This window comes from Cydia pomonella, chromosome 2, assembly GCF_033807575.1.
Source record: "Cydia pomonella isolate Wapato2018A chromosome 2, ilCydPomo1, whole genome shotgun sequence".
NCBI lineage: Eukaryota > Metazoa > Arthropoda > Insecta > Lepidoptera > Tortricidae > Cydia > Cydia pomonella.
In genome coordinates, this window is record NC_084704.1 from 26,772,342 (window position 1) to 26,797,044 (window position 24,703).

Below are 24,703 nucleotides of genomic sequence, written 5' to 3' on the forward strand. Positions count from 1 at the left end.
GCCCGAGCCCTCGAGCGGCTCGCAGCCACCTTCGAGAACATATCGGGCGCCACGCACGACATCAGAGGCTCCATCGTCGACATCGACTCCACCATGAAAAGGTTCTACTCCACGTCGCCCACGTAGCACAGGTATTTGTGAGATAGTGCGCCGAGGACTATCATACACTGGTCTAGTCATAACGTAATGAGTCCATGTCCGCAGACAAATAGCTATACTCCGGCAAAGCCACTTTGTCAGTAAACAAGGCGCGAAATAAAATTTTTTTATGGGAGGACGATCCTTCGCGCCATTTTTTAAATTTGTCGCCTTCTACTGACGGAAATGGCTTGCCAAACTATATATGCGTGCATGTAGTATTGATAGCTGTATTGGAATGGCGTCATTGGTCTAGGGATTGCAAACCGGATTGATTTTCAATCCGGCCGGATCCGGCCGGATTTTGGCCATAACCCGGCCGGATCCGGCCGGACCGGATCCGGTTTGGTATAGTGATATTAAAGTTAATTAAATGGCATATTTTTCTAGTTTTTTGCATAATGCGTATTCCTAAATCTATAATTTAAGTTAATAAATAACTTCTTAACAATAAAATAGAACTTAGTAGTAAAAAGTGTGACACTGTCAATATCACTTTAAAACAAAATATGAAATCGGTCATTTATTATATTTAACCATTCACAAGTGCTCAAATTTTCGTTTACAATTGTAAATTTGATTAGTTTCCAAAGCCCGGTAATGGGATGTGGGGTGGGAATTGGAACTCCCTGAAAGGACAAGTTTTCGTAACTGTTGTTTGATTGAATTCTTTGTTACGTTGACATCCATTCCAGTAAGAAAATAAGATATTTTACTATTAACCAAAATTATATTAAATTTGCCCTGATTTTTTTCCGAGAAAGTAGGAGACTGTATTATTTAAAAAAATTAACTTTTTCCTAATTTACAGATAAAGATAGTTTATTATTCAAGTAGGCATATTACAATGCGCTTATGAAACAGAAAACTATATTGTTCAAATTATAGGGAATGTAGCACGACACGACGATCTCATGCGAAAATTAATGGAGTGTAGGATTGAAATCCATCGCGGAAAGAGACTCTAAGAATAGTTACATAGATCAAATAAAGAATTGGCTAGACGTAGAGTACCAGGAGATGAAGGAAATTGCATAAGATTGGATGAAATTATAAATACAAAATATTCTCTCGTAAATTTGAATACAAAATAACAAATATTTTTATATATATATACTTATAAATATCCGAGCAAAATATCTGAAAAAAAAAAACTGAGCAAACTAAAGATTATCAATGTTATCATATATTCATTCACACATATAACACATATTGATTAGCCCAACTCTAGTCGGTTGAGTACCGCCGACTTAATCCTGCTCATTTGTTTACTTTTAATCTCCTATCACGACATTAACCTTCTCTTTAGAATAAATTACAAATGCCTTCCATAGCATCTCCATTCTTTTATTTTTCCTCCTATAACAGTAGTTATGTAATCGTCATATCGTGCCACCAACATGAAAGGCAACTTCTGTTCCCAGTCATAGTCATATATATTTTTATTTAACAAAATTCAAACTTTTTCATTCGTTTTACGCTCTGTTCAACTTCATACCTCTCATCCGTCGCCTCTTCCTTATCTAAAACGCACAGTGCGTGCTGTATTTAGGCGTTTTTTTTATTTTACCGGATCCGGTCCGGATCCGGCGATTTTTACCGGATCCGGTAGCTATTGAAAAGTGCCGGATCCGGCCGGATTACCGGATCCGCCGGACCGGATTGCAATCCCTACATTGGTCCTTTTATTGAATGCATTGTTTAGCTTTAACGCCATCACACTAGGATCTTAAAATCTTAAAATAGGATTCTGAATATCTACGGATTCTGTTTTTTTTTTAATTAAAAACTGATCGGCGATTGGCTCTAGTCACACCTGATGGAAAGTAAAGACAGGGCCTAAGATGGTGCTCACCGGTTCAGTAGTAGCCTATTCACTCTTGCTTTAAAGAGACCGAGGTCATATTTATCAGGGAATACAGATGGCGGGAGCGCATTCCATTCTTTAGCCGTCCGTACCAAAAAAGAGGAGGCAAACCGTTTAGTGCGAACAAATGGAATGTTTACCGCGAACGGGTGCATTCGCTGGACGCCTGGATGTCCGATGATGGAAAGGGGAAGGTGGGATCAGATCGTGCACTTCCTGTGCACACTCGCCGAAATGTATCCGATAGAATACCGATAGCCTAGCGACTCGACGGCAATGCTTAAGGCTCTGTAATTTTGACTTGATAGATGGGTCATCGCCAAAAAGTTTATGAGCCCGGCGCTCTATCGAGTCCACGGCCGCCTGCTGATATTTGGCGGAACCGTCCCATAGGTGGCAGCAGTATTCCATGCTCGAGCGGACCAATGCTTGGTATAGGGAGAGAAGCTGATTATTCAGTCATCCGAATATTTTCCGCCATTTGACTCTGTCACAAGAATTCTCATTTCTCATTCCTTTGGGTTGTTTTCCTATGTCTATAATTTATGCCATTTTAACTGTGTGGATTATTTTCTATGGGCACTTCAATATTTGTTTGATCATACACAACTCAATCTTAAATCATAAACAAAAATCTGAAATCATAGACGATAAACAGAGTTCATAGACATTGAGATTCTTAATTGAGGTGCCGTGTGTGATGGTCATGGCCCTAATCAATAATCTTTGGCAGTTTCGTATTTACTTTGTATGAAGTAGTTTCGTTTTCTGTAGTTTTACTTTATTACGCAAAAAACGAAATAATAGACGTTCAAATACAAAGGACCTGTCGAATTCATACAGGTTAAATTTCGTCTTACTGGCAGCTTTATACTAGATAGCGCTGATATATTGCGCCATTTGAGTTGCGGTATATGCCCACCGCCATTAACACGTATTTAATTTATAAAGTGCTAGTATGCTGTGACTAAAATACGTTGGGCTTGCAGCGGGCTAAGCACGGTCGCATTTTTATGCCTGTCACATTCTAACAAGTATAAAAGTGCGAATGTGACAGGCATTGTTACAGGCGATAAAAATGCAACCATGCTGCCATCGCTGGTTTAAGTAAGTTTAATTTAAGTTCTACCTAAATTATACGTCTCGCGTCGAATGTTGGGCCTTATGACAGGAATGATATATATATATATATATATACACGTTGCTTGCTCACGAGGAACCCGAAAGATTTTAACCACGTACTTCTGAGGCCAAAAAAAGGAAAAAATGTTATATGAGTTTCACTAAATTTCGACAAAAAAAAAAAAAAAAATCTGTTCTTTTTTTTTTTTAAAATTTTAAGCGTATTTGTACATAAAAAGTTAATGTTATGGTAAAACTGGCACTGAAAATATTTTTTTACGATTTTTTTTGTAAAAACTAGTTCTTGCAAAGGTTACTTGTCACTTTTTGACATCTATCAATAAGGATATTTAGACTACGCCCCATAATGGCATCATCGCGATCAAAAAGGCGTTTTGCACTAAGTTACGATAAGAAGATGTTTTTTTTTACATTGGTATTAACCCAGAAAAGTTTATATGACATTTTAGTCTCTAAATGTGATCAGTAATACACTGTCAAAATCTTTTGGGTTCCTCATGAGCACCGTGTATAGTATATATATTAAAAAATCGGGTTGCACTCCGGAAGTGCCGGCAGAAGTGAAAACTTGAATAATAACTTTGTGCATTTTTGATATTTTGGAGAAATTGAGTAGCAGTTTTATAAAAAGAGATAATTCTCTATTATACGTACGTAAATAAATTTGAGTGTGGAGGATATTTTGAAATGCGAATTTTAGTGTTATTCATGAGACGTGAGCAGGTCTACAGCCTACACAATCAGTAAATGTTAATGAATCGTTCACCATCATATTAAATAAAACAATCACGCTTCGTTTTTGTTATTTAACTTTTTGGTAAGGAAAAATTTGAGTATCTACAATCATGGACACCCAACAACACAATTAACAAAGATTAAACCTCTTTAACCGTTATGACAGCACATTGATTATGAAGAAAATAAAATGTCACACTTGAATGAGATACGATTTTTCAAAAGTACCCAGGCTTCGGTGACATTCAATTTGCCGTCAAAGTGTCCGTCTTACGAATTTTGAATCTGACGGTCACGTGACCCCTGACGCGAGTTTGTAATTTCTTCCCCATCACAAAGTGCACAGCGCCCGCTAAAGAAGTTTTCACTTCAATAATATGTAGAAATGTAACATTAAAGTAATACATAATATGTTTTTGGCAAAAAAAAAAAATGGTATAAGCTTTTATCGCTGACTGTACTTTTCTTTCCTCAGGTAACTTATAGTACTCATCGAGACAATTCTAACAACCCCAAACACAATTAGCGTTGTTTGATCACAGAATTTCTATGGCCACCTGTTGTCTCCATCATCAGATCAGCTCCATGTTATCATAATATTGCATTGTCAACCGATTTACAATATATATGTAGGCAAAATTTCAGCTCAATCGAAAATCGGGAAGAAGGTCGAATTTAGCTTCCAAGATTTAGCCCACACTTACATACATACTAACAGGGCAAGTTAAATGTAAGCTTGAAAATACGTCAATAATATTTGTTCAATATTTTTTTCAATTAAAATAGCCAAAATTCAGCCCAATTAAAATAGACTTGAAGGAACTGTCATTGGGATACTCATTCGACGCGACAGGTATAAAATAGTGAATATACTGTGATAGGCCAGTTGTATAGGTTAGCATTCTAAGTAGGTATATGCGTATAATTATGTATTGCTTTGTGGTTAAATAAGATATTCGCGTTGAGCATTCAAAATATATTGTGTCACAATTGAAGTTGCATCGAAACTATTTTAAATTAGTAAGTATATATTATTAAAAAAATAAAATAACTCATTATTATTTAGCAACATATTGATTTACAATAGAATAGTATTTTTTTTTCATTAATTTCACAAAAAAATGGCCGTATAAGGTTAGACCAAGCTAAGTTTGCAGCGATTGTGATACCCCAGACTATGCATGTGTTATTTAAACATCAATCATCATAATTTCTAGAAGTTTGACGTTTAAAATAAAATTTGCACAGTCTGGGGTATCTAAATCGCAGCCAACTTAGATTGATCTGACTATACCTGATTGTTCGTTTTTGACTAAAGCAGAATTTATTTCTTAAGTATTTGTCGTTGTATTTATGTATGGATTTTAGCCCAAATGTACACTCATTCTGCAAGTAGCTATATAGTTATTTTCTCTGCATAAGTTATCGTAAAATTTCGTTTTGGGTTAAACTAGTTTTATAAGTGCATTGGTTAAAACTAGTTTTACCTGCTCTTGTCAGTGCATCAGTGAAACCTAAAACTCAAATAGAAATTTTTTTCAACAGCTAATTTTAGGTAATAATAGTACGTATTGATTAGTCAGTACAAAAACACATTCAATGACACAAAAATAATAAAATAAAAAAAGGTCGGTTCTGGTTCGTTGTAAGTTTAATTTAACACGCTCAGCCTCATTTCGGTGATCATCGCACCCTAACCTTAGACCCTGGTAGGACACAGCGAAAAGAACTAGTTTTAACTGAAATTGTTATTTGAGCATTAGTTAATTCTTGTTTTCGTGTTTCGAAGGAAAACATGTTTAACTGAAACGGGTATTTATGATAACATATTCATATGTTATGTCATAGAGTCTGTTCGGAAAGAGAAGAGTCGTGGAATGCATTGGGCCCCATACATTCCACGACTCTTCTCTTTCCGCACAGACTCTAGTTGTAATGTAATAGCAACTTCGATTTGTAATGTAACTTATTTAGTATAACTTCCATGTGGATAATCATATTATGTTGCCAAAATTTAAAATATATTTAGCTGTATATTGTACTATAGTGTAAATAGTGAAATTTATTAAATGAAAACAATTTTTTACTCATTATTTTGTATTTATTAATATTCCTGATTTTAATACAGTTCTCTTGTCACTAACATTACAAAATATGTTTAAGAACTAGTTTATTGTCAGAAATAAGCTAACATCTTACATATTTTGTTGTACACCAACTGATCATGATTATCATGAATTCATAAACAAAGCGATCCTCATCTATAATTAAAACCACCCTTGAAGCTTCACTTTTCCATGCTTTACCAAATATTGACGTTACACCACATGTCTTCTGTAATAATAAACAATCGCACTGCGATATTAGGTGAATTATGAGGTGTTAAGAATTTGCCAGCGTTTTTAAAACAGCAGTTTGAATTGTCAAAAACGAAGCACATAAAGTTGCGTTATAGATAAGTAGAGGTAGGTAGGTAGCCTGTGCCTTCTAGTGCATTAAATTATTAACCTGATGTCGGCATTGCAAGGTTTTAATACCTATCATACCCCTTACAATTCACATACACTCTATCAATACGGTAAGGGTAAGACCTCAATACTCACTATATTTTGATGAATTGGCTATTATACCTTATCCGATCGGTGTAGACTTTGTGTCTTTGCACTTAGGTTTACAAATTGTTTGTTAACTGTGGGGACGTTGGTATATCACTATCACTAGAAAACGGACTCACCATCACTGATAAAATAATCTAGTGATATAATAATAAGCAGTCCTTCGAGTTGTCTGCACTGTGTTGGCTGCGTATCACCTGAAGTACTTGAGCAGGCGGGTGAGGGTCGAGCTTCGTCGTCTCCTCGTCTGGTTGTCGTCGGGAATGAGGCCCCGAGGCCCCAAGCTGTAGGGCGACGTCGGCCCTGTGGTTAGGAAATAGTCGCCCGAGGCACTGGAAACAAAGGAAATTTGTTACAAAACTGAAGGTCGATTGGATAGTCTGGAATAGGTACTTTTAAAGGGTGCTGGTGACCATCAGCAAAAATCAATGATATACGAAACGAAAGCTAATGATTAATTACCTCAACAGCTACCGGTTTAAGTGCAGCGAAAATTAATGGTTTCACAGAAATCGTCAAATTTTAGTTCCATATATTGATACCTACCCATTAGAATCTTTTTCAGGTGGTTCGGTTAGTATACACCGTGTTTTTTTGATTTCCGTTAATTTCAAAGGTGCGTTCCTGACCTTAAATTAAGTAACTTTCTCAAAGACACCGGTATTCTAATTATCTCCATTTCGGAGATAATCAATAATGTATTTTTATCGTATACGGCCCTACGAGCGTGTACACTTGCCATAAGGCGTGTTTTCATATTGATTAGTGTTTACTACGAATGTATTACATTTGCTATTAAACGTAAGTACCTATTATCTCGGACTTTTGATTTTCGATATGACATTGATATGTCAGTTTTCAATTGTTTGGTTGAGTTAAATGTAGGTAATACCTAAATTACAAAAACGCTATATGCAACATTTACTATTTAAAAAAAATCAAAAATACGAAAAAAAAAAAACAAAAAATATACTTTTTCGAAAAATTTCTATGCCATTTAGTTTTCTTAAACGTACTTACTTATGCCCCGAAGTTAACGGAATTCAATAAAAACACGGTGTATAGTAGATTTTGGTGCTCTGACCGACTTACATTTATTTTTTTAACAGTCAAGTTACACCATGAAATTAAAAATTTCTCCGAAACTATTAATTTTCACTGATCATACTTGGGGATAATAGATCTGTAGCGGTTAAGGTATTTTAACTTCCTTAGCGTTATTCGCACTAAAAGCGACACCGTGTATAAAATTGGGGGTCTGATGCGATCAATAAAAGATTTTAGGCGACTTACTTATTTTAGTATGAAGAAACTGCCCATGGCAAAAACACGAGTCGCTATACTAAGTATCATACGAATTCCTGTGTATACGGTGTATACCCACTAATATGGCTAAGTTAAAGTTGAGGTTGTCCTCTCACCGTGTGTTGACCAAGTCTCCCATGTAAATGGTGTGAGCGGAGCGGGCAGGGTGCCTCGCCCAGGTGTCGTAATCCGGCGCGAACGCGCTCGGGAAGGCCGTGGGCGACTGTATTGACTCCACGAACAGCCGCCAAGAGCGATCGTGGCTGCACAGGTCTGGAATGTGCAGTTATCACTATCGATATTTATACTTTATACTCTTTATAAATAGCGAGAATTAAGAGTCTTACAAGATCAAGTGGTTTCTGATACCTGAGGTTGAATTTTTTGAGGCAAATCTTTTCCTTATTGGCTTTAGGTACCCTCCTCCATGCCCCACATATTATCTATGTTCCTTTTTTATTTCCAAGCTCTCCTGCAACTTGCCTTCGGCCTCGCACGAAAGTGCGCCGTAACCAAACGGACTTCGGCCATAAGAGTCGGATTAAGAGCGAAGTGTACCACGTGATCGTCTATGCAAAAAGAGAAAACGTTTTTCCACTTATAAATATTTTCCATTCTCCATGAGTTTTTTGTATGTTATTGACACAGTGGAAAATTTATTCAAAATTCAAATTTTGTTATCGTTTTTAGGGTTCCGTAGCCAAATGGCAAAAAACGGAACCCTTATATATTCGTCATGTCCGTCTGTCTGTCCGATTATGTCACAGCAAATTTTTTTCATATTTTGCAATACATTTTTTTTAAAAAGCTAGACCCTTTAAACGTAGAATATATAATGCTGAAGCGATCGACATCAAAATCAAAGTGAATCGTTAAGATCTAGTTAGTGGAAAACGTTTTCTTTCGACATGGAATTTCATACAACATACCGTTATTTCGCTAGGATGGCAAAGCTATTCTTCCCTCTTAAAGTAGGCCGTTGTTTCAATTCCAAGCTCTGTTCTGTGGATTTCAAGCTCCGCTATGCTGCAGCTCGGCATTGGGCCTTCCATAGGAACGCGCTGCGACCAGCCCTGGGTGGATCTCGACCTTCGGCCTTTTTGACACATTTGTCCATGACCAACGGTTGGTTCATGACCAAGTTTCGTTCTCCTGAAGGTCCGTCTCCGCCACAAGACGTTTTACGTAAACCATTGTGACTGCGTTCCTATTTCTTTTTTGTTTTGGGGGTTTTCATAAGGAAACCGCCCGGGTGTCAGCTTGCCCTACGCCGCCACTGAACCTTACTAATGTACAATTATGCGTGAAAACAAGCCCTTCGCTTCTGCAGCCAGCAATTAGGAGTCAAATACCTACTATGATTGTGGCTATTTTTTTTTCTTTAGATAGACGTAAGTAACAAATATTATGAGCCAATCGCATTAAGTGTTTTCTGGTTAAAGTGCCCATATTCTGCAAAGCATAGGTATCCTTGTATATTTCAACAATAGGTATCTGGGTGAATCAACTTTTTCTTGTCACTTGTTGCCATAGTTACAATCACGTGTGTCTTAATACCTTGTATGGTATTTAAGGTGCCGTAGGTTCAGGGAGGGGAGTTTTTGAAAAATCGTACCGCTTTTTAGATAGCAATATGGTTGCCAAAAATTTAAGCAGCAATCTTGTGGATATTAAAATTATTTTTCATGTATTAATAAGTCAAATAAAGGTTGTCATGTTTCGACACAATTTTCGAGGACACTTTAGTGACCCGTTTTAAAATAATTTTAATATGTTCGAGTCTCACAGGAGTTTTATAGCTAAAATCTTGAGGATTTTCTTCAGGGACATCAGAGATTCGAATCCTGGTTGACTTTCGCTCGATAGAAAAAATCACGTACATAGGTCTAAACTAAAAGCTTAATATAATATATATGATATGAAAATTGCTTCTAAAAATGTTCAATTTTATTTTTGAGGGATCTCTGCGATTACTGTTTTCTTTTTTTAACTTACAACAAATTAATATTCAAAACATGGATATTATTCATGATTACGCACAGTGGGACTGAGAGAAGAACCCGAACCTACGGGGCCTTAAAATAACCATACTTACATTTTTATGGCAGTAATAAACTTTTTCCATAATTGGTCATCTGCATATGAGTACAACGGGAGAGTGGGCCACAATGGATCACTTTAAATTTCAGTTATTGCAAACGGTCCACTGTTACTCTTGATTCACTGTACCCCACTCTCTCCTATAAAATTTCTTCTATCAAACTTAAAAAAAAAGGTGATCCACTCATCTACAGATTAACTTTAGGTATTTCTGTTGTTAAAGTATCAGCAGCTAGCAACGACTCTGTATAATTACATACAATTTAACTGAATTAACTTAGCATCCATCACCTTAGAAGCATTACCCCTCGTTAATAACACTGGGTCGTTCACCGGCTCGGGCGCCGAATGCAAAATATAGTTTCCAGGCAGCCGACAGTGTTTGCATGCTCCCAGTGTGATTTCGCCATTATTCGTTACCATGGCGCCCGAATTTTATAGTTACGGTTTCTACTGAACAGTAATAACCGAATTGGAATTTGCTTAGTAATAAAATCTTTAGTATTTCCTACACACGTAAATTCCCGCACACAGCCAATCTGCCTTGCAACATATTTAAGCTCGCCACCCGCAAATTTAATATTTATGTCAGCATTCCTATAAGCGAAGCTTAGGCGCTTTTATTCTTGTGGTATAGTGAACTTACTACGCTGAGTTATTGTTCGCATCTTTTGCGTCCGTGTCATGTTCTGAATTTGCTCGGAGGTCAGATAATATTCGGCGAACTCAGAGTTACTATCGTCAAGATACTCTGAAAACGTAATTGTGTAGTGTCAGGATATTTGATCCAGAGGACTAAGGTAGTCATGTCATGTTGTCAATAACTTCATTTAAATATATGGGCACAAAAAACTGATGAACTATATCAAAGATAATTTGAAATAGATGTGTATAGTCAAAGAAAACTACGTAGCGATGTAAATTTACTGTCATATTTCGACAAATAATTAAAACTTTTAGAACGCGATTTGACTTTGATCCTTATTCTTTCACTGATATGTGTTCAATTTGTTAAATATCAAAAAGTGGCGCCATTTTACCGGGCACTACCTGAAGGTTATGGCGCCATCGCTCAAAACGATGCTACTATACCTTTGGCCTTTGACCTATTAGATGGCGCCACTTTTTGATATTTAACAAATGGAACACATATCAGTGAAAGAATAAAGATCAAAGTCAAATAGCGTTCTAAAAGTTTTAATTATGTGTCGTAAGATGGCAGTAAATTTACGTCGCTACAAAGTTTTCTTCGACAATACACCTCTATTTCAAATTCTCTTTGATTATATTGTACCTAAATACTTTTCTTATCACAAAGTTAAGTTAAGTTGGCGTTATATACGAGACCAAGTTATTAATTGGACATAAATAATTTCTACACGATTGTGTAATTTTCGTGGTAATTACCTAGATAAAGGACTCTTTTTTAAGTACGCCGTAAAGAGTCATGCAGATGCCAAGCACCGTCAATTTAAAACAGGATTTCACTTGAGGGCTGAAATAGGTCGTAGGATTACGATACAAGAGCGAAAAGTAGGAAATTCGCAACGCGTGGCGATAAATTAAAAGACGATCGAAGGGAGGGTTTTAAATCGACACGAGTTGCGAATAACCTATTCGCACGTGTATCGTACAACGCTTTACAGTACAAATGGCCCTTTAAATTTTCGACATAGGTACGTAAAGTTCTAATTACCGCACTAGAGCGGGAAAGTAGGACCATACTCGTTTGTCCCGTAATAAAACCCATTTTCTAATATCTCATGGCATGCTTCCTCAAATAGTAAGAAATACAGGTGCATTATGAATTAAGAAGTATTTTGAATAAATGTATGAATATTTTTATTTCATGTACTTAACCATATTACCATGGACACATATTTTTATTAGCAGTAAGTACTTACTAACTAACTTTGATACGGAAACGGGTGTCATGGACTATGGACTTGCTGCTTGATAATTTTCTCAGTAGCTACGTACCTATTGCATATTAATTGTGGTTATTAATATGTCAGGAATTATTAAGCAAAAATTTTGAATTCATTAAATTGCCAGTAATGAATAGTCCCTCGTAGGTATTAGTACTGAATGTAACTGGTGTTTACACTTTATAAGTATTACTTCGTGACTAATATTAGAGTACATTTATTTTATAATGTACCTACTATGTCTGCATTACTCGTACTTTCAGATACGGTCTGCTTTAATTTGTAAGTGTAGTTTCATCTTGTGCGATTTGAAATAATCGTCTGGTCACGATTATGATAAATTGATAAAGATTAGGTACATTACCCGTTCAGTGGCTGTATGTTTCTGATGAAACATTGATTTCGGACCGTAAATCTATCAATTTTGATGCGTATCCATTTTACAAATAATGGCAATAGTTAAAGGGTTAAGTACTACAAGCGCTTGGTGTCAATGTGTTGCAATGAAATTTGGCCCTCGCTTCTGTGTATCTTCACACTGCGGATAGGGGAACCAGCTGCATCTACTATTACATTTGAGCATGGCTAGTGTAGTGTATTTTTATAACGATTTTACCTAGTGGTTACTCCAAGTCGCAAAGGAGTATTCCTAGAATAGGTGACGCATACATTAAGTATTTTCTCCTTATTGTACAGTAAAATATTTTGCCGGCTCATCTCCTACAACCTTTCATCTTAATCGATTCTTATGAATAGTTGGAAGAAATACTATGAATCCCGTTAAAAAGACAGGGTATAAGTAGATAGGTAGAGTCATGAATAGAATACCTTCTGGGCTGAACATGTCAAAGTCCCCATTGGGGCAGCCGGGCTGCGTGCCGCCGCTGCCAGCGTAGTTGGGCCAGAAGTCCACGGTGCCGGTGGAGGTGGTGGTGCCGTAGCCGCCGGGGTCGCTGTGGATGATGTCCACAAAGCGCGCGCACTTGCGATCTAGCCCGGCGCGCACGCCCAGCGAGCCCTCGAACAGAGCCCGTGCTGGATCTAAACCTGTGATTCTGATGTGCCAAGTTGTATTACAGTACAGAAGCCCAAGTAAGTGTTAACAGAAGATCTGGGTGAGGCGCATGAAGTAAGCAATTCATAACTTTAAACTGTATAGGTACCTACATTGACATCGGTATACATTTTTTTTTCATCACACCAGCTGGTAAAGTCTCTCTTGATTGTTCGAAACTTTGAGCTGTTTCCTTATGGTGGCTGGTAGAATTGACTTAATTTTTTTTTATAAATAATGATTTTGAAGTGTAAATATTGAATAACATTCATTTGGAATTGATTTGGTTTGATATTTTACAGTGAGTATTTTCCTTGCGTTTGTTGTGGTGAAAATTTTTGTGTTTCACTCGGTGGATAATTTTTTTTACCATCGTGCTTATACCCTCTCAACGATCAAGATTCCACTTTTCGAACCATTCGCTACGCTCGTGGTTTAATTTTGAATCCTTTCGCTTGCTCAATATTAGATTGAGTAGTTGTAGAGACACTTGGTATCAATATTAGCACGAGAGATTAAACAACAACTTTGTCCCCTTGTAAAACAAATAACTACTTATGTGCCAGTCACAGAACTTGAATGCTTCCAAATGCCTTGTTATCAAAATACGTTTAACTAAGGCCGATCCAAGGATAATGATAAGAAATAAGTGAGCAATATAATTATTTATTCCGGAAAAAAACATCACGTTTAACATACGTTATTTGTAACCTTAAAAGAGCAAGGACAATGACTGCAACTCAAGATTCGTTACGCGTGACAAGAAAACAGTCTTAAAAATAAAATAATCATTAGCAGTAGATAGGCAAACTCGTGAAGAAAACTGTTTTGTTCAGTCTTGACATAAACCGCCGCTCTGAATAACAATTACTTTTGTTCGTGAGAATCGTGAGTCAAGTGGATTATGTCATATAGTTACAACTTACCTTGCAACAACGTGGCCGTTTTCTCTGGCCCGCCTGCCAGCGTACCCCATCACGTGGGCACCCAAGGAATGTCCTAGGAGATGTAGTCGTGTCGTATTCATCCCAGCTCGGGCCAACATTGTAAGAGCTTTTCCCAAATCATCACCAACCTGTTTGAAAAAACTTCATTTAATTGCAGAACCTGTTATACTTACCCGCTACCTACATATATGTAACTTATTGCATAAAACATTGCCGAAATGTATCCTATCAAACTGGTTTATTACGCGTTTAACGTCCTAATCACCGATTTTTTTAAATAAACCAACCATAAATTGGATAATTATTATTTATTATTGCGTGTTGTGGGCCTTTTTGAGTGCCACGACGACCAAGCAGTGATCTATTGTGGCCGCCCTCAAAAGTTCATCACTAATGCCCGTTGAATCTAGGAAATTCCTTATTCTTTGGGTCGTACCTAATGTTCTGTACCTCATAACTCATAAGATTGCAATACTTGCTGCCCTACGTGCGTACTTCTCTTTGACATTAGCGGTCCGCAGGAACAAAGAATCTGCACTGCAGTATCCTCTGTCTCCTGGCAGAACCTGCATGTCGCGTCTTGTTTCTTACCAATTACGCAGTGGCTTACGTGAGCGAATAACTCGCGGCGGCCCAACGGCATTCGCGTTCACAACGAGATCGTCCACGTAGGACACTTCCATAGGTATCAAAGGATTGAATTCACCCGCGTCGTGCCGCGCCGCTTCGCGTTCGCGAGTTATTCGCTCACGTAAGCCGTGTTTGTTCTACTTGCAGTGTCCCGTCAGTATTCTTGTCACTGCACATGTTTGTTGTCTTTTGAGCTCTAGAAACTCTTTAGCAGTTTTGCTGTTGAACCTTTTGATTAGAGCTATCAAGTGTTCTTGTTCTCTGACTAACTTCCACCAATCGATAGCTCTCGTTATTTCTAGTTTGTTAAGCACAGAATATGCCCCCCCGTTTAGTGATTCTGCAGAACGGTTCTGGGCTGACTAGGGGTGTATCCGCGCCCTTTCTAGCAAGTTCGTCCGCTTTTTCGTTTCCGTCAATGAGTGCAGAGATGATGATGATTAAACGGTGCCATAACTTTCTGTGTTCAAGATATATAGGTTGTTGACTTACAATTTTTGCATTAGGAACTGCCGAAAATACGTAAGTCATTGGCAGACCAAGTATTCCGACGTCAGCTTCCTTCTCCCAATCAAGGAGAACCACGTTCCTCTTTTTAGTGGCTAAGTAGGCCGAGAGGACGGCGGTGGTGGCCGGTCCCCCCACCTTGCCTCTGTAGCCGAATGTGAACACGATGGTCGGGTGGGCATGGTTGATGCATGTTGAATTAACCAGGAGTTGGGGCTTCGTCAGTGGAACCACTTCGAAGTTATCAAGTGTTCTGAAAAGAAATATACTTGATCAATCTTAAGTCAAAATATGTCTAGACTCCAAAGGAAGCATTGACCTCATGCGAGCACTGATATTATACAATTGTGTTCGTCTATTAATAAAATCCTGTTATATCTTTTTTAACAGTTAAAATGCGTAAAAATGTTTCTAAGAGCGAAACAAAATGTACCTATACCTTCATGGTATTTTAATCAACAGGCAGGCGTATTCGAATTTTAGTTATATAGAATAACTAAAATTCGATATGATGATGTTTTTAGTTGTAGAAATGTCACTATTGACACTGACAGATCAGTATCATATCGAATAGATAATTAAAATTCGAATATGCCTGAGAGTTATAGAAGCTACATTAGGTACCTACAGGTGTAATTCGATTTTGCATATTTTGCCTACGAGTTTCTATTTTTACGTGGCAATACTGGTTTTTTTACGGGTAATAGAAAATCAATATTGTTTCATTGGTTACAAAAAAATACAAACTTCAAACTTGTACTCATGTCTTTAGAAACTTCCGTAAAAATGAAAGTGGCTCTTTCGACATCGGGGTGATCATGTCACTATTCCCCATAAGTGAAGTGAAGCCGTTACGGCCACGTTAGTCTGATTCGCCCAAGATTTATTTCCCTGCACTCGCGCACCCAACGGAAATACACGGCCACGCATACTACGTAATGTAACGTAAAAATTGCATTGTTTACTTATATTCTAGGTTATCATTATCACCTACATAAGGCTTCATACAGGTCGGACGGGTTCTTTAACACACATTCCTGGTAAGTGGACATTATGTTCTAAGTAAGTCTTTACGAGTTTGTGCTCTTATTTATATCATCGCAGGGTATGAAATGACACAGTTGTACTTAATTTCTCTTCGTAGCATATGTATTAAGCATGGAAGACACTGCTGAAGGCGGGGTGCGTAGGCGAAGGCCTCTATTCGCGCGCGGTGCGATTCGTACTCGTCGGGCCCAGACCGCTCCCACTGCTAGAGCTCTGGTACTTTTTAATGAGTTTTTTAACGTTAAACATGAGCCTGACGTATACTACGATAGTATCGGTGTATTCATGAGAAAATTCTTACGTTTTATTACTATGTATTTGGCGGATGAATAATGTTATTTTTGTAGGTATAATGTGTCTATGTTAAAGATTGACATCCTCTCCTCTGTTTCATTTATTTCATTTATGTGCGATGTTTGTTGATTTGACCTGAACTTATTTGATTGATTTTGTTTTGTTTTAATGTATTGTTTTTTTAACTGTGTTTGATTCTCAGTGTATATATTTGTCTCTACCGCATAAGCGTTTTAGCATCCTTAGCTGTAAGTTTATGCATGTGACTGGAATAAAGAAAAATACCTATTGAAAATAAAAATAACTTGTATGTGCTGTGTTTACATACAAATAAGAATAAGCACAAAAAAAATATTTTTGCCGATCTTTAAATGCTTTTAATAATTTGGCTGTGTTCGGATAAAAACCGACCAAATTTAACGACGAACTTAAAATGGTAAATGCGTAAATCATTGTTAGAAAAACGTAAAAAACACAGCACCCTCAGAGCGCGATTCCGAGTCGCATTGAACGGTTTTTATAATCTAGAAATTCTCCGTTTTCCTACTTATACATCCTATCGCTTGAAAAACTATTTACTTTACAAATGAACAAGTGTTCCCGTATTTATTCTGGTGGTGTGTGAAATTTATTAGCTACGTTTCTCTGTCAAGATCCATCAAATACTTATAGCAAAAAATCTACATCTGTATTAAATAACTTTAATAGATATGCCTATAATTTTTGTAATAGCTACAGGTGTGCTTCGATTACGAAGACCATAAGTGATTAATATACATGGATTGAGGCTATTGGGCTGGCGCGGTGTGACGGTCAGGGCTGTCACAACACAACGCTTACCGACCACTTTTCCGCGGACGCATCAGCTTAGTTTGACCTCCAGTGACGTGTAATTGTTACGAGCCACGAGATCAAGTTACACGTTATGCTCATAGTCGAGACAAAACATTATGTCAATTAAGATACCTTAATTTCGTAAGCCTGTTCTACTTACTTACAAACAAACATGTAATGATTCTGTAATGTAAAGTGTAGCAATTATCCTCAAAGTTTGTTATTGTAAAGTTTAATTACCTATGTATATATTTTTTTAATCAAATGTCTAGATAATAATAGATGTTTTTGTTAGTAATATGATTACTGTATTGTATTGTAACTTAAAAACGCAAATATTTATCGCGATTAAATAGGTATGTACACATGATAAAGGATTTATTTACTACACATGATTTCACATAATATTAACAAATAAGTTAAAGTTTACTTGCAGGCATCCGATTGCCAACAACTCGTCCTACCTGTTTGCATACCGTTTCTTACTTTGGATTCATTGACTTCAATTTGGGAGTATAACTGCGTATAAGTGCATAGGTACAGGTACCTACTTACTGTCGCTGCACCGTGCACCGCGTCCGCGCCTGTTGCAGAGGTCCTGCGTTGTTAATCAAGATATCCTCTCGTTGGTGTCAAAGTTATTTGACATAAGTACATTTATGATTTTCTACTCTTTCGTTGTTGAATACATCTATCTAACCTATCTAATTAGTGTTATGCGGCAGTACCTATGACTGGCAATTGCCATCGATAGTGCTAACCCTGATGGTAACTTTTGGATCCATTTAATGAAAGTTCTTCCCTGGGTTCTTCATACTTATAATGAACCCTTAAGTAGCCGAAAATTATCTAGGTATCTATAAATAAGTTTTGGTATGTTATATGTAGGTTTCAACGTTTAACTATAATTTATCACATGAGAAACGTTTTGTGCGATTGATGTATCCCAAGTGGATTCACGCTAAAGCACCAATAGAGCGAATAATGACAAGAAAACGCGTTTCATAAGATTGTAATTAAAACAAATAGCCTTGGACAGTTGCAGCGGACCTGTGTTTGTATTGGCAATTGCCTCTTCCGCTCTAGACATACAGAAATAATTAAAACGTTGGTTAGGTTGGGATACGCAGGTAAACGCAAGAATTACCAAATCCTGCCACCTCCTATAGTTGCATGATTGTACTTTAATTAAACTTATTATTAATTTTATTCATATTGGCGTTGTGGGTGACGCAAATAAATGCCTTGTCGTCGCGGGACCCACTTAGAAACTCTCTGGTCTGGCAAGTTAGGAACGTAACGCAGTCAGAACCATTTCAATCACTAATTCCTTGTACAAAACAGCAGCTCAAAATCGGTCAATCCGTGTTTACGAGTAGGAGGTGAATACTGGTTTTAGTAATATTTTTCGTGTCAATACTGTTACCTCAACGGGATAGCTGTTTTACACCCCTCTTCGGTTCGACGCTTATGTTATAGGTAGGTGTTCCATATCACCAGGCCAAGTTTACTCTATGGTTGCAGTTTGCAGTGACATTTGGTGTACCAGAATTATAAATCGACCAGACTTGTGGAAGTTGCTGAAATACGTTTAACAAGTACCTACCCATAAAAAAGGTGATTATAGTTGCCAAGACTACTCTCGAAGTCACCTATCAAATAAAAATGTACTTAGACCAAAATAGATCAGTGCCAACGTAAATTTTTTCTACATCGTTAACTTGTTGTTGAAATCACTCGCTTACTAATTTATCATATGTAATAATGTATTACATTGTAAGTAACTGTGAATAATTTAAAGGAGAACAGAAACTTTCTAGTTACCAACTTAATAACTGGTTGCTGGATATCTACTTACTTAAGGTGCAGTAGATTCAGAAAACGGAGTTTTTATAAAGTGTTAGCGCTTTTTGGATCACTTAGCAATCTTGAGGCCTTCCTCGAGGGAATGTATCGATTCGAATCCTGAGTTTTTGACCTTCACTCGATCGAAAAATGTCACGAACTGATCTAGACAATCTTGACATAATTGTGAAAAAAATCTACTTTATGCCGGACACCACTAACAATTGTACACAAATTTTTGTTATCAAGACTTTATAGTATTACCTATATACTTCATTCAGAAAAATGTAAGCTTCTGTATTTTTTATATTCATGGGAGGCGCACTCCACATTTTATCCTACTACGTACGTTCTAACTAGCTAGGTTTGACACGAGTGGAACTTCTGTGCTTTGATTTAGTGTAGCTACTTATTCTGTGATTATCAACTCGATTACAACCCCGTTATCAAAGTAAGTAAACACTTTATTGTGCGACGCAAAAGAAATATTGATTACATCAAATAGAATGTAAATGTGTAGTACAAAGGCGAACTTATCCCTAAGAGGCATCTCTTCCAGTTAATCTATACCTAAAAGAGTAATTGAAATATCTATCTAAAGTAATGATATATTATTGCATACTATAAACTATATAGAAATAACAGTTTTGTACTTCATTGAAAATTTGGGTTGGCAAAAATACGTGCCCTAAATCAAAGACATTTTGATTAATTTGTGGAAAATCTAAGAAAATTTCGTGCTTCAAATTTGACAGGTAAACGAGATGGCGCTGTACAGCTCCATACATTTTGCGGTAACTCTGAATGTCAAAGCAGTACAGCGCCATCTGTTTTGGATGTCAATCTTAGAGGCACGTTTTTTTCTTAGACTTTACCTCTATATTATAATTTTACAATCAATTCTCTTTACCTAAATATATCGCCCGTGGTATATAACTTTGCCTTAACAAGCATTAAATCATAATTCCACTGTAAATTATATCGTGGGGTTCATGGACGTATTCAACGTTTAGGATTTGGAATAAGTTTTTAAATAATGATAAGGCTAAGCTGGGGACGGAAGGCGAAGATAGGTTGTTTTAGAATTTTTATTTTCATACCATTTTCACGCGGCTCTTTTTGTTGCGGTTGTTTTCAATTAGGTTTTTGCTTGTTAATATTATTATTTCTTTCCCATCACGGAACAATGGTGTTCCGGACCTTTGGGAGGCGAAGCCAACACGTAGATGCCCTTTTGACACTTTATTATATTTTGGCGAAATTGGACACTATCGGTGAAGTTAGGGTTCTCTAAAGTAGATACTCTACTTTTGCCAACCCTGATTTTCAATGAATTGCAACATTATTAACAGGGTTTCATTATCATAATAGGAACAATAACGGTGTACTTCTGGGAAAAGATTACAAACATGAATAAATACGTGTAGGTTAGCTTGTTTAATTTGAAGTATAAGACAAATAGACCGGTCTTAAGGAGCGTGCGCAGGCTAGGGATGACAAGCGTACTATAATATAAATATATGTGTAGCACTAATAATACCTATTGTACTGTATTTAGACTTTGTGTACCTACTATATACTGGCACAAAAATAATTTGACAAGATTATGACGCCTATATTTGTTTAACGAGAGAGCAAAGTTGTTGTGTATATCCCCCGTACTAATATTGAGACCTCAGCTAGCTAAAGGTACAGCTAGCTTATCTTAGGCGTTGCGATAATCAACATTAATGCCATGAAATATTTATCATTCAAAATCTTCATTCAAAAGTCCATTCTATAGTTGAAGTTTTTTTTTATATCGATTAGGTTCAATAACATTCATAATTAAGCGTAATATTATTAACAAATATTAGTTTTAACATTAATAACCTTTTCTCTTAAAATAGGTACCATATATTTCCTCGGGGCTTCGACCCTTGACTGGAAAATATTTATTTAAAAGACGTGGCAACCCTAGCACTAGGGCCGTATGTTTATCAACAAACCTGCAAAGAAAGCGGGGCCACCCGATTACGATCCTCGGCCGCGTGCGTTGTATAACTCAAGGTGCTCTAATGATCCACTTTGGTAACCTAAACCGAACCCACAGATATGTGACCGAACCGAACCGAACTTGCTTGATAGATAGATCTCAGCGAAATAAGAATTTGTTGATTATGATTGATGATGATGAACGATAAATATTTGGTCGAAGGCTTTGTAAGATGAAAATATGGCTAGAAAAAAAAACAAGTGCAAAGTGTATTCAATAGCAATTTGATTGATGTGATTGACGTTGATTGATTGACTATAGATAGACAATGGCATAGTAAACTAAAGTTTAATAAGTATTTTACAAGTACATACATATATTCAAGATCAAGAGCTTTGGCCATTGACATCTTTTGAAAGTTTTCGTTTTTTAACAAGATAAGCTATTAGTGTAGAAGTAAAGAAATGTATATTATATTTTGATAAGTAGTGCATAATGTATGTTGTTACCTATTTATTTTTGTGACGACGTGACACAACTAGCAACTGATGGTCACATGATGTTTAACATTTAAGCAAATATAAAACGCAATGTATTATCAAAATTACTTAAGGGTTCAACTTTGGGAGCAACGTCGAATTTGAGTATGTTTTTCTTTTTTCTTATCTGACCGGAACCTTGACCGCTCCGAAATATTTATAAGTAACACGTGATTATATGACAACTCTGTTGGGAAATGTATTCTGCATCGATTATATTTGTGTATCACCTAGTTTATTATGTAACTGTCTAGGTTGTTTCTTTAGTCAATAACTTTAAACGTTTATAGCTAACATTAATCGATTGCGTGGATGTGAGGTCAAATTGGTTTCAATGCAATTAATACACCACAATATTGCGATTCATGAAAAAATCGCCTGTCCAATTATTTGCAATTATTCTGCAATTTATACTAATGTCAAATAAATTGACAAAAAAAAATTAAAATCAACAATACATATGTACAAGTAGTAACTTGTACTTATCATAGTACAAATTTTTATACACAAGTTACGTAAAATAACTCTCGGTCCATTTTATATAATCATTACCTATGTTTTTTTAATTAAATAAAAAACTGCCATAGTAATAATACATTAATCAATAAAATGGCACATCGGTCAAAATAGAGAATTTAAAATAATCCGCTCTAAATCGTACCAAGCTAAAAGGTTCCCATTATAATCCCGGTGAGTTTACGCCCTGAACTGCAATGGAGATCTACAGAACTAGACCCAGGGCGAGAATTGTAGCCCCTCGGCCCAATTTGAACAACGCTTATAAGATGACACAGCGATACGATACTGAACAGTCAGTGTCAAAAGTGAATTCTTTGGTTGAAGAAATGTAACTTTTGACACTGACAGATCAGTATCATATCGGTATGACATTTTTTAAGCACAGATCGAAATGGGCCGCCTCTCGCGCAAACGACGCCCTAATTCCCTGAAAGTCTGTGTGATACAATACAACGTTATTTGGTATTCAGCCAGAATCCATTATGAAGTTGCCCTCTGTAGTTTGAATTGACGGAAATAATGTAATCCGTGATAAATACTAGTGTATTGTTTCGATTTTGCGCCGCGTGAACAAACGATGAGCCCTACTAACGAAAGCAATGCATTGTCAACCAACTTAATTTGCTTACCAAAGGGTGTAGCAGGATAGCCTAGGAAAAACTGCCCCCAGCGATTTTGGGCCGAAACTGTAATCAAACGATGCCTTTTGGGGAGGTTATACTCTGCACAAAGTTTCATCCCTCTGTTACCTCCTGGGGGTGAAAAACACCCGATTAACCCCAAAACTGTTTTAATTATTTTTTCCTAAACTATGAAAGTGACGAATTTAAAATTTTGTACAAATATTAATAAGACTAAAAGCTATGTGCAAAAAAAATATTAACCCCCTAACCATTTAAATTCTTGTAAAAAAAACAAAAATAAAAAAAGAATCACCCTGTATATCAAGTTTGGCTCATGGTACCACACCATTTTTTTTTTCAAAAATGAACCAGTTTATATTCTACATGATACAAAAGTTTCATGGACCTACTCCAGAAGGAACATTGCGAAATTAATATGTATTGGCTCTTTGGTGCGTACTATTCATTGAACTCCCACTAAGAGCCTTGCATTATTAATAAACAATGGCTTGCGATCGGACCGCTGCTCGTGCCCGATTTGAAAAAGGTGGGGATAAAGAAGTATGAATCAAACTCATTTGTACATGGATCTCAAGTTTGGCTCATGGTACACACACCATTTTTTTTTTCAAAAATGTACCAATTTATATTCTATATTATATAAAAGTTTCATGGACCTACTCCAGAAGGAACATTGCGAAATTAAAATAAACGTACTATTTCGTAGCTACTAATCATTATACTCGTATCATGCTTAATACGCAACGTCTCGGACCCGAAAACAAAATAATTTAAAAAAACCGGCCAAGAGCATGTCGGGCCACGCTCAGTGTAGGGTTCCGTAGTTACTCTTCCGTCACAATAAGCTAAACTGGAGCTTAAAGTATAGTAAATTGTTAACCAAGGGATGAAACGGTACCTTTCACGTGAGTTAAACAAATAGGCAAATTTGCATAATCAGTACCTAATTAAAGTATGTCTTTTTACTATGAAGGGGAAACTTTTTGCGATAACTCAAAAACAGCTAAACTGATCATGTCCGCTATAGTTTTCATTTAATGTCTTTCTTAAGCTCTACTTCCACGATTTTTTTAATTTTTTTTGGACCTATGGTTCAAAAGTTAGAGGGGGGGGACACATTTTTTTTTCTTTCGGAGCGATTATCTCCGAATATTTTCTTTTAATCAAAAAATGTTTGTTGAAGACCCCTATTAGTTTTGAAATACCTTTCCAACGATACCCCACACTGTAGGATTGAAGCAAAAAACAAAAATTCACCCCCACTTTACGTGTAGGGGAGGTACCCTCAAAAAAATTAAATTTTTAGATTTTATTGTACGATTTTGTCGGCTTTATTGGTTTATATATCCATGCCAAATTTCAGCATTCTAGCACTAACGATCACGGAGCAAAGCCTCGGACAGACAGACAGACAGACAGGCAGGCGGACATGGCGAAACTATAAGGGTTCCTAGTTGACTACGGAACCCTAAAAATGTTTTTATAAATACAAATGAGTTTGATTCATACTTCTTTATCCCCACCTTTTTCAAATCGGGCACGAGCAGCGGTCCGATCGCAAGCCATTGTTTATTAATAATGCAAGGCTCTTAGTGGGAGTTCAATGAATAGTACGCACCAAAGAGCCAATACATATTAATTTCGCAATGTTCCTTCTGGAGTAGGTCCATGAAACTTTTGTATCATGTAGAATATAAACTGGTTCATTTTTGAAAAAAAAAATGGTGTGGTACCATGAGCCAAACTTGATATACAGGTTGATTCTTTTTTTATTTTTGTTTTTTTTACAAGAATTTCAATGGTTAGGGGGTTAATATTTTTTTAGCACATAGCTTTTAGTCTTATTAATATTTGTACGAAATTTGAAATTCGTCACTTTCATAGTTTAGGAAAAAATAATTAAAACAGTTTTGGGGTTAATCGGGTGTTTTTCACCCCCAGGGGGTAACAGAGGGATGAAACTTTGTGCAGAGTATAACCTCCCCAAAAGGCATCGTTTGATTACAGTTTCGGCCCAAAATCGCTGGGGGCAGTTTT

General features: G+C 36.7%; 2 protein-coding genes across 5 annotated transcripts in view; one reads left to right on the top strand and one right to left on the bottom strand.

Annotated features, from left to right (window-relative positions):
- Positions 1 to 24,703, top strand: part of LOC133534778 (uncharacterized) — a 69,661-nt gene that overhangs the window by 5,114 nt on the left and 39,844 nt on the right. For 2 of the 3 annotated variants that reach the window (XM_061874055.1, XM_061874054.1), the window contains one exon: positions 1 to 5,973. In XM_061874055.1, coding sequence (XP_061730039.1) covers positions 1 to 126 — 126 coding nt within the window. In that variant the 3' untranslated portion in view covers positions 127 to 5,973. Of the gene's footprint in view, positions 5,974 to 24,703 lie in introns of those variants that run through there. The other variant, XM_061874053.1, reaches the window with a different exon arrangement.
- Positions 4,674 to 24,703, bottom strand: part of LOC133534777 (pancreatic triacylglycerol lipase-like) — a 25,155-nt gene continuing 5,125 nt past the window's right edge. Inside the window, exons 3-8 of one of the 2 annotated variants that reach the window (XM_061874051.1) lie at positions 14,955 to 15,222; positions 13,812 to 13,960; positions 12,660 to 12,886; positions 10,550 to 10,654; positions 7,920 to 8,076; positions 6,122 to 6,830 (exon numbers count right to left, since the gene is read on the bottom strand). In XM_061874051.1, coding sequence (XP_061730035.1) covers positions 6,692 to 6,830; positions 7,920 to 8,076; positions 10,550 to 10,654; positions 12,660 to 12,886; positions 13,812 to 13,960; positions 14,955 to 15,222 — 1,045 coding nt within the window. In that variant the 3' untranslated portion in view covers positions 6,122 to 6,691. Of the gene's footprint in view, positions 6,831 to 7,919; positions 8,077 to 10,549; positions 10,655 to 12,659; positions 12,887 to 13,811; positions 13,961 to 14,954; positions 15,223 to 24,703 lie in introns of both variants that reach the window. The other variant, XM_061874052.1, reaches the window with a different exon arrangement.